Source organism: Tinamus guttatus, unplaced genomic scaffold (assembly GCF_059628265.1).
Source record: "Tinamus guttatus ecotype Peru unplaced genomic scaffold, ASM5962826v1 Tinamus_guttatus_pri_ptg000023l, whole genome shotgun sequence".
NCBI classification, from domain to species: Eukaryota; Metazoa; Chordata; class Aves; order Tinamiformes; family Tinamidae; genus Tinamus; species Tinamus guttatus.
In genome coordinates this window covers 2,366,117-2,377,132 of record NW_028288557.1, presented here as the reverse complement: position 1 = coordinate 2,377,132, position 11,016 = coordinate 2,366,117, and the positions used below count along the sequence as shown (strand labels likewise).

The 11,016-nt window shown below is 46.7% G+C and overlaps 1 protein-coding gene across 2 annotated transcripts in view; it reads right to left on the bottom strand.

The window, feature by feature from the left end:
- Nucleotides 1-1,055: 1,055 nt before the first annotated feature.
- The window catches only part of MICU1 (mitochondrial calcium uptake 1), a 65,680-nt gene continuing 55,719 nt past the window's right edge, over nt 1,056-11,016 (bottom strand). For both annotated transcript variants that reach the window (XM_088525325.1, XM_088525320.1), the window contains 4 exons: nt 7,139-7,276; nt 4,876-4,984; nt 1,755-1,844; nt 1,056-1,225 (listed from right to left, as the gene is read on the bottom strand). In XM_088525325.1, coding sequence (XP_088381451.1) covers nt 1,065-1,225; nt 1,755-1,844; nt 4,876-4,984; nt 7,139-7,276 — 498 coding nt within the window. In that variant the 3' untranslated portion in view covers nt 1,056-1,064. The remainder of the gene's footprint in view (nt 1,226-1,754; nt 1,845-4,875; nt 4,985-7,138; nt 7,277-11,016) is intronic.

The window sequence follows — 11,016 nt, the reverse complement described above, 5'->3', positions numbered from 1 at the left end:
GGCGGGGCGCGCCCTGATGACGTCAGGCCCCCGCCCGCCCGCCCTCCGCGCAGCGCGTCCCACCGCCTCTTCCGTAATGCCCCGAGTAGCGGCGCCGCTACCGTAGTGGCAGAGGCACGCCGGACAAAAACGGGGTAGAAGGGGATAATTTAGTGAAAAACAAGTTTAGGCAAATTTAACCATTAAAACGCACGAGAGGGACCCACAAAGGCTGAAACGCCTGAGGAAGGTCCAAGATTAGCCTCACCCCACGGCAATTTTTCCCTCTAAAGCCAGGGCAGCAGCTCTTCCCTGCAGGAAGATGATTGGGCCAACACAGCCCATCCCAGGACAGCAGAGAGAAGGGGGAAGAAAACCAACACGAAACCGCTCCTGTGCTTCCTATTAAATATGGCACAAGGAAAAATAAATAAATAAATATAATCGGGAGAAAAGAGGACAGTGACTGCCCTCTAGCTCCCACAAGCAGAAGTTCTGGGCAGCTGCAGGTAACAGCTCCCTTTTTTAAAAAAAGAAGGGAATTTGAGACTGGAAGCAGGGGGAAAGAAAGGAGAAGACCAAGTTTTAGACATTCGCTCTTCTTTATTTTTTTTTAAGTTGTCTTTAAACATTAATGCACACACCCTTTCCACTCCTAGATGTCCCAGCTAGCGCGAAGGGCTCGGCTGAACAACGCGCCCGGGGCGCTCCCGCCACTTCTCTGCTTCTGCCTCTGCTTCCCGGTGATCCCAGGGCTTCTTTTGCAGGAGTAACCTAAAAAAAAAAATTAAAAAGCATGCTCTTCTGCAAATTCGCTGCATAAGAAAGATGGGGGTGCAGCCTGCCAGCTCTATGCCCAGCTCTGTGACACAAGAACAGTCTTTTTCCCTGGACTGTTAAGGGAGCGAAAGCGGGAGCTGTGGATGCAACAGCCTCCGACTTCCACTGAAGCGTCTGCAAAACTTGTGGCTGTTGGCAATCCTGGCTCCATCTTGGAGCAGGTGCCAGCAGCAGGTCGTGGTGGGACGTGCGACAGGACGCGGAGGGCTCCGGGAATACGGATGCGGGCGCTCCGGGCCCTCCGGCTACGGCTTGGGCACGGTGAAGTCCCAGGCGGTCTCCTGGGCACACTTCCACATGGCCCTCATGAGCCGCGTGAAGCCCATGTCTTTGGGCTTCTCCAAGCCTCGCATGAGCCGCTGCTTCATGATGGCCACAAACTCCTTGTTGCTCAGCTCTCCGTTGCCTGGGAGGAGAAGGAAAAACTGTTAGAGAGAGAAAAACCCCATTTATCCACCTGCAATCCCCTTTCCAAACTCCCAGAGGGAGTGCAGATTCCCTCCTTGCCATTTTCTTTGCAGCAACGACAAGTCTTCAAGAACAAGGAGGTAGCTGGAGCCCTTCAGAAAACGCCAGCTGCCCGGATCAAAAGCAGCAGCATCTCTCCAGCCCACACCAGGAACCGCATCAGTTATGCTTAACCAACAAGGGTTTTACTTAAAGATCTTTTAGTTTTTCCTGCATTACTTCCAAATGAAAATCCAGGCAGTGAAATTCCAGCAAAGCACCGAGAGGTGAATAAATTCCCCCTGGTTGGGCAGGTTTTTGATGTAATGGCTACAAACCCTGACAGAGCGAAGCCAAAAGATGGATCTGCGCCTGCTTTTCCGCTTTATTCCTCTCTTTCCAGGGGCTTTTCCGACAACCACAATCTTTTCCCTGGAAGGGTTTCCCTGCATTCCCGACGCTGTGTTTTGTCACGCGGCCACACTCACCATCGCAGTCAAAGAGGGCAAACACCACGTCGCACACGTGGTCCGAGAGCTCCACCTTGGCCACCGTGCGGGCCACCTGCTGCATCGTCACTGCGGGGGAGCAAGGGGACAGCGTCAGCGGGAAAGGCTCGAGGTCGCTCCGAGCTGAAGTGAAACGTTAAAGACACCCAGATGGGGCATTTCCTCCCGCTTTGGGTGCGACATCGGAAGAAGTCAGGTCAAGACTTCTGTGGACACCGTGGGGGAAAAGTAACAGGATTTTTCTTTATTTTTGCAAGCGCCATCTTATAGAAAATCCAGCAACCCTCACTAATGAAAAAACATTTTTTTGCAATTCTAATTGGCCAGCTTTTCAGAGCTGTGCATCGGCGGTTTGCAAAGGGCTGGAAGAATGGAAAGTTGGCACTGAAAAAGTACAAGAGCCGCGAGCTGAATGCGGCTAAAGGCTTTGAAAAGCGGCTGGATAACCAGGGAAACAGCAGGAAGCATTTGTGTTATGAGAACAGAAAAAGTCACCTCATACATGCAGCCCTTCCTCTCCAGCTCTCTGAATTTCCCCTCTCCAGAATAAAACCCCCTTGGGCACAAATTGGCCCAAAAGAGCCAAAGCAGCCGCAGGACCGAATCCCAGCACCAGTGAACGGGCACACGAGACGACCAGGCTGTTCAGCCTGGGAAAAAGCACATTATTAACAGCCCGTGATTTAATTAGCTTGCGCTTGCGTCCAGCATTCACAAGTTGTAATTAAATTACCAGGCTGGCTTGAGCTTTCCCTTCACTTTGAGGAGAAAAAAAGAAGAAAGAAAAATATACATATACATATATATATATATATGTATGTATCAGTCTTCAGCAGTTTGAGTCACAGTCCCCTTCCCTTCAGCTCCTGCACTCATTGAGGAGAATAAAACCCCCAGATGGAGGGAGCCCCGGCCGCTATCACCAGCAGCCGAATGGATCTCGCAGCCTCCGGAGCGCTGCGGAAAAGGGGAGAACCCTCCCAGCAGGGCCACTTGGAGAGAGGCTGCGGCTCTGTGACAAACGGGGACACTTGCGGGTGGCCTCCTACAGGCTGGGCTGAGGGTGGAAAAAGACCAGCTGTATAATGCAAAAGACCAAGCATAATGCAACATTTATAGGTCTCCTGCAGAGGTACCAGGACGCTTTCATCTTCACGTGGCTTCCACGTAGGCACAGAAACAGGAGCTCGGGTGCTCGGTGACTGCATCCATATGGAGGCATCAAAGAAGGCATCAAAGCCTCCTGCAGAAGCCAGGGAAATCCCATCTCCCTTAGTTTTGCAATCAAGGCTGCAAAAACAAAAGCTGAACGTGGAGCCACGCTGAACCCTGTGATGGGGCTGCATTATTGCTGCAAAGCAGAGCCTAAGCTGGAGTTTTTCCCCTGTGTTTTCACACTAGGCAAGTATTTGGCCAAAATAATAAGCAGGTGTCTTAGCCCAAGTTATCTGAGCATGGTTTCTCAAGGGAAAGAGATTTAAAATGACCATGAGTCTGAAGATGCATCTGTCCCTTGTCCCCCTGCCTAGCTCATGTTCCCCATGAAGCTGCATCTGCTCCTTGCCCTAAAATAGGAGGGATTTCTCAGCACTGCCTCCTGGTGCCACCAGCAAAGCTGCTCGGAGAGCCTGGCTGCGGGTAGTGCCAAAAAAAGTGCAATTCACCCCCCTCCTCCAACGGGGAGGGAAGGATGAATTTGGCTCCAGCCCTGCCGCCAGCTGCAAGCCCAGGCCAGCTGGCTGGGAAAGGTCCCTAAATATGATTTGTTTAGGATTTAAGAGAACGACTGCTATTTTGCTTCTGGAAAAGCAAAGATGGACTAGCTAGTGATCTATGCAGCATTCCGGGCTTCATTAAGGTGCAATTTTATGATCTGTTTAAAACAATAGCCTATATACTGCCTTAATTTAACAGGGAGAATGAGTCAGCCAAGTTGTGGCTTGTTCCCTATCAGACTTTTTTTTCCCCCCATTTCATTTTAAACAACATTTTTAAAACTCATAACAAGAAAGCTTATGCAATAGGCTAGAAGCAACTTATGGGGTATATAAACTACCCTCTTTTTTTTTTTTTCTTTCTTCAGAAGAGCAGCAATTTTTATATTTGCTGGTTTTTAATCAGCAGACACTTCTCCTTTCTCATTTTCCATAACTGCCAAGGGGATGTTGACAAGACCTTTCCCTGCTGCTTCCAGACCTGGCTCGTTCCTGGAGGAGCCTGAAGCCTCTCCAAGGTTTCCTCCTTCGGCCAAAGGGCTCCTAGATCAAGCTCAGTGGTTCCAGCAAACACTCATTAACTGTCCATAATTAAACCACACTGATTTACTAGCTGGGTGAGGGGCTATGTATTCCACAGACACACAACCTTGCAACTGCTCATTTATTATAGACAGTGTGAGAAACGTGGAGCCTCTGAGCTGTTACCTGCTCCCCACACGCTGCAGCAGCTCCTCCTTTAACATACACTATTCCTTGCTCCCTTTTTCTTTTAAATGAAAGGGAAAACCTACCAGGTTCTTTTAAGTTGAAGCTTCAAGATAGAATGATCTAAAATGAAGAGTACAGATGATCTCCAAAAAAATAAAAATCAAAGCCAAGAAGGGTTCTTGACACATGGAAGAGATGTGACATCTTGGACTCTTTGTAATTCTACTGCCCCAAACCTATTAATGCCTTAATACTCCCACAGCAGCAGCAGCTCAAAGAGGAACTTATTCTGAAAACATCCCATTTCTCAGCTGTCCAAATAAATCAGTTTTAAGCTTTTAAGCAGAGAACAAGAGTTTCCATTAAGCTTCAAAAAAAAACCCTTTTAATTAGCGTGCAATGGTTTCTTATATTCCCAGTCTGAGTGTTTGAAAAACTATTCCTTCACAAAGGGATCTAGAGGCAACAAGGGCACGTGCTTGTGACAGAGAGACTAAAGAGAACCCAGGGTTTATGCTTTAATAAATGGTACAAAATCTTCAGTATATCCAGACCTGAGAACATACCTGCAATTTTTAATCTGTCAGACTGTTAGCAGTGCCCAGAATCTAAACACACCACATGGAAATCATCCCCCTGCACCTTCCAGCACTGTCTGCCTCAAGTTTTGATACCTTTATCGAGTGAAGCTCCAGCCATGTGGTAAAAGCTCAGGGCCGTGTCCACGTCGTTGATGTTCTTCAGAAACGTGAAGAAGTTCTCCACCTCCTCAAATGTGAGCCCCTATGTAATGGAGAAGAGAGTTTATCTTAGAGTTAAGGAAAGAGGAGAGCGTGACAGGGCTCACATCGCTAATAAAAAGCGCTTTGGATGGAGAAGGCATCCAATTGCTACTGTCAAATATAAGTTTATACCATCTGCTGCAACCCTGCTCAAAACATTTTCAACAAATTCACCCTTCTCATCAAAGCTGGGAAGAAGTGACCCATCACTCTGAATAAAACACACTTTTTATCATCTTAGAGACACAGCATATCTAGGATTTTAAAGCAAAGGAATTACAGAAGATTTATCATTTCCATGGAAATACCACCAAGAAGTGCAAGACGACCTCCGTTTTGGGACAACGTACCTAGAATAACAAAGATGCATCCAAAAAGGCACTGACATTGGGTGGGATGCTCCTGAAACATGTAGTAACCTCTGATTTAGGAATGTTTCCCTGAAATTATTGCCTGCCTTGCCTGAAACTACCAAAATGGTGAATTTCAAGCCTAACTTAGTGCCATTTACTTGTAAAAAAAAAAAAAAAAAAAAAAAAAAAAAAAAAAAGGTGAGACTGCCTGCAAATCTTCTTTATACAAAAGCACGGAGTGACTTTTTTATTTTAATTTTATTTATTTACAGAGGTGATCTTATCCCCTTGCTTATTCCAATTCATTCAGCTTTGACAGCGGTCAGGTTGTCCAACACTTAATAAACTAGTTTTAAACAAAGAGGAGGAAAGATTCATCTGTCAAAGCACTGCTTCAGGCTCCAAAAAGAGCAGCTTTGCTGGGAAACAGCAAATATCAAAGTGGCTTTCACGTAGATAAATGCACACAATCCCTAAGGCAAAAATGCCACCAGTATTATCAAAACTAAGATATTGCTGATGAATCCTACAGGTCTGGCAGGAGCATTGACTCCAATCATAAAAAAACAGAGTGAAATAACCTCAAAACTGCACCAGCAAATGGATAGACACAAAGGATTTGCTTCATCAGTCAAAAGCCAGGATATGGGAATTTATCTCTTCCCCATTGATGTGTCTGTCAACAGCACTAGACTCTTCATAAGTCACTCACATCACACTTAGAGGACCAACTGGGATCTTTGTTCTAAAATATGGGCATGTGTTAACTAGGAATCACAGGAAAACCCATTTCTGGAGAGGATGAGGAGAGCAACTGAGAGATCCGGATGGACATTTCTGGGAGACATTTGTGGTTGGTGGCTTGGAATAATATTTGCTGCATAGAGCAGCAGTTTGGAGGAATTTGGTGCAGCTCAGAGCTCTCCAAGGCCCAGGGTGGCAGGGAAAAGCCGCACAGAACTGCCCTTTGGTGATGTTTAAACACAGGGAGCAACTGTGCTGGGAGAGATCAAAACTGCTTTGAAGCCGCTTAGTCCGTCCCTGGAGGCATTGCAAAAATGCTGTAGCAGGCACGAGCAACACCTGGGCCTGAAGTGGTACAAGGAGCTAAAAAGGACTCGAATGGGGCCAACTCTTGCGTCTCCTAAGATATTTTGCATCTAAAACAGTTAAGAAATAAATTACAGTTCTGGCATCATTAAGAAGCGGCTCTAGGACAGTCAGATCCATCCGACACGCAGGTAGAGATCTTCATTCTGCTCTCATTGTGGTTAACAGCTTGTTAATAAGTAGTTAAAGGACAATCCATCTCTACAGAAGCAGACACGGAATTCTAACACCACAGCAATTTTGCACCCAATCTTATTAAGAAAAAAGTCCTTCCAGCGTGGATGGTTTTTTCCAAGGTCTCTCACTAGATGAGCCAGTGCGGGATCTGCAGCCTTATTCCTCTCTCAATTCCGAGTAATGGAATTTTTAATATAGGCTCCTAACAACAACAAGCTGCCCAGTCAGGGCAGCTAATTAACCCAAGGTCATGCTAGCAGCTAGGTGCTCAGCTTTAATGTTTACCCTGGCTGCTCAGCAAACACTAACTAATGTGAACACTAACGGCTGCACTGCTCTTGCTTGAAGGATTCATCCTCCGCACCAGCTCTGTGCCTGTCTAAAAGGGCACAGGTGTTTTTATTAGGAGGCAAAAATGGCTCCGAGCAAAGGAGTTCCCCCAATTCTGGTGCATTCCCAGCGTGCGGGGCGGGGGTTGTCCCAAGTTTTCCGCCTCTCCGCGCGTCACCGCTGACCTCTCCGTCCTGGAAGTGCTTCCTGAGCTGCTTGAGCATGACGGTGAGCTTCTTGGACTGCACGCCGCTGTAGGCCAGCAGCATGCTGCCGAACTGGCGCTCCGTGATGCGCCCCTCCACCGGCTCGTGCCGCTCGAACTGCGGGGGGAAAAAAAACAGCGCGTGAGGATTCTCCGGCCGTGTCGGATCCCCCGCCTCCCAGGCTGAGGGGATCTGCTGCACTGCAAGAAAAACCAAGATGAGGCAAATCTGGCTTTGAAAAACAACATACAAATCACCAATGTGAAGCTCTCTAAAGCGCCAAACGGTCCCAAGAGGCTCTTTCTAATCCAGCCCCATTCCCTCTTCCAGTGAGTTCCAAAACTGGCTCCGAGCTTTTATTTCTGCAGGTGATTATACTAATAAAAAACTACGTAAGCACTAATCCCACAAAATAATGAAAAATAAAAAAGCGGAGTTAGTGTTATTTTGTGTATATTAAAAAATAACACAATTGATGATAATATAATCATTAATGGATGGAGGAAAAGCCACCAATGATGGCAAATGGTGAGGAAAATTCAAATGTGGCTTCAACTACCGCCAGGTATTAATTTGGAAAGGGCTGAATGGGGGACATTGTTTAAAGATGATGCACAGGGTGATAGGATGCAAAATATATTGCCCAGAGACAGAAATGCAGCCGCTCAGACAGCTCCCAGCCACGGCCACTTGGTGCCAGCAGCACCCGCGTGTCACCGCGAGCGCCAGGAACAGCGACATTCCTCCCGCAAGCGGGATGTGAAAAAGTTAACCCAAAACACAGGCATCCTCCTGACATGCACAAAAAACACCTGTATGTTTCTTTATAACATAAGATGAAATGTAGACAAACTGCTGGATTGCTCGAGTTGCCTGGCCGAGCATCAACCTAACGGTCCCGACGTCAGGTTGGGTAGACGAGGGTGACAAGAACTTGCTAAGAAGCTGAGTAGCAAAAAGACATCCCTGAATATCACATCAGGCTGCCATTTATTCAGATTTAACGTGGCTGTACGTGGTACCTTGGCTGCAACACTCTGCAAGAAAGATTCAGATTAAATCAGCAGGTTAACTCTCCCTCCTTCCTTCAGGAAAAGTCAGGCTTTGCTTTGCCTCTCCTCAAGGGAAAGTTTCACCTTTCAGCCAACTCTTCTCTTGGATTTGTCATAGCCAGTGGCATTAAAAAGACACAAACGGACAGGATTTCCTGTCAAGTTGCACACGGAATATAAAAGAACACCCCCCTGCACACCTCGCTAAAATGCAGAAGCCTCCTCTGAGAAAAAGCAAAGTTTTTTGGAGAAAAATGTGGTGCTCGCTGGTTGCGAGGCAAGGGAGTGAGATGAAGAGACTGGGAAGGAGAGGAATGGGGAATACTTAAAAAGTGTTTCCATAGTCATTCACTGCCTTGAGGAATGGGGGAGAAGGACCCCTGGTTGTTCCTGCTCAGGTGGGACAGGCTGTGTGAGCCCCTCATCTCGTGCAGTCTGGGAAGGCAAAGGAAAAATCTCTTTTCTCACAGCTCAAAGCACCAAGGCCAGCCTGCCTTGTGCAAGTCCAATAGGAGGCTGACCTCCACAAATATGAGTTATGGGCCCTTGCTTACACAGCTTCATCAAGCTGACGCTGCCAGCCTTCATTTGTCGGGGCAGCCACAATAATTAATGTACGTGACTCTTCTTTCACCTAAATCACTGCATCAGACACACAGACATGGGACTCACTGGTGCAGACTTGGCTGCTGTGTTAAGAACTCCTGCAAACCTGTAGCAGTGCACGAGGCCTCCTACAGAAAACACAAACAGAACCCCCAATACCTTGAGTAAGGCAACTGCAACGTGCTAATTAATATTTGGTACAGGACTCTGCAGAACTCAGCTGCCAAGTACCCCAGCTCTGGGGACTCACAGCTCAAGGCACATGTTACACACCCCAGGTACTACCCAAAAGCCCATGAAGTATCAGAAAAGCTTTTTGAAACAAAAGCAAATCAGTTAAGGCAGGGTTTAGGTCTAAAAATATTTGGGAATTCCTAAAAAGATCCATGCAAACGGATGGCACCGGCCATCACCCCTTCTTTGTTCTAGCACTTGCAGACCTTTGGCTTGGGAGAGATGACTAGCAGGAGTCTCCTTGATCCTAGGAGAAGGAAAATGGGCACAGACACTTAGCCTTAAGGATAAGGACACCCAAGGCTCTCTTCTGAGACCAGAAGACAGGGTGTAGGGCTGGATTAGTCCTTGCTGCAGCAATTCAGCTGAGAACAAGTGTCCTCAGCAAGCAACTCTCAGGGATATTGTGTTACAGAAAACTCCCTGCCAACATTTTGAGAAAAAAAGGAAAAGAAAATGATTTCCTAAGGTTTTATGCCACAGGCAGTTACTCACGGCTGGCAACAGACCAAGGGGCAGACTGCACAAAAACAAGAGCAAGAAATGAGATTAAATCCCTGCAATTAGCAGACTTTTGGTTGCCTTTCAGAGAGCAAAGCAGTGACACGGGCGTGCAGAGCAATGGTTTAGCTTATGTCCTTCCTACATACACTTATGGAGTCATACAAAAATCGAGGCTGGAACTTCTCCTGCTCCACTAAGGACACAGAAATATCTAGGACAGGCACTTATGAGCAGAAATAAGATAAATTACAATGTCAAGTTCCATCCAGCCTTTTACCTCTCGGAATGGTATCGCCCAAAAGGCACCATTCAAGCAAAGCACTACGTGTCCTAATAGGAGCCACAACAATTCCCTAGTAGAGGCCCCAGTTTCCTCTGGCACGGATTAAAAAAGAGGTTTCAGTTGGTTCTTATGTCTCTCCTGCACGAACCAGAACCATCTTCCATGCAATTGCTGACCTGGAAACAGCAGGAAAGGAGAAAAATGAGACAGAAACTGAGAATAGCCAAACCACAGAAAAGTCCTAACAAACCACTAAAAGCTTCCGTTTTCCCTCTGGCTGCGGTTACTTTCCTCATTTTTCCCCTCTGCTACTTAGTTGATTGCAGAGTTTTCATAAAGTGATGGAAAATGGGCTTTCATCACCAAACCAAGCCATAGGGAAGCAGCAGTGTGGATGTAGGCATCTCATCCACGAGGAGGATGGAAACGTGCAAGGCTCCCTCCGACCTAACTGCTCCAAGGAAGCCGCAGTTTGGTCCGAGGGGGAAACCTGCATCAATTTTTCTTAAGTAAAAAATAACAACGACAACAATAACGCACTGAAACCACTAAGGGGAAATTGGGTTCAGCAAAGCACTGTCCACCTCCACATCAGCCAAGGAACCCAGTTCTAGAGTGCATCAACCACAAGGCCTGTCTGGCTTCCTGATCCCAAAGGAAAAGAACGTTAAAGACATTTTAAAGCAGTTTTCTTTGCAAGAAAAATCGGAGTGTGAGGGTCTGAGGACAGTTGCACTGACCTCGTCACAGGCTGCATCTCCCTTGCCAAGATTATACGGTGAAACGTGACGGTTTCCCCTAAGCTTGTTCTCAAGTTAAGACATCAGGAAGAAAAATAAATAAAATAAAAAGCTTTCAAATGAATATACCAGCCTCACACTGGATAGTCATCTAAGACATGAAAAGATCAGGAGGTGACGGGATGCTGGACAAGTTGATCTGAACTGGCAAATCCATCATCCCCTTTTTTCCTAGAGAAGGAAACACCAGAAACCCACTGGACACTTGTGTGAAACACTGCTTAACCATGAACAAAACCATCAAGTGTGAAGCACGGAAGAAAGTGGGAGATAAGAGTCATAGGAGATAAAAGCAAAAGAAGGCAGAGGCCAAGTTAAGCAATGTGAGGGAAAGATCTGTAGTGCCAAAAAGCAGGTAATATAATGAACTCAAAAATA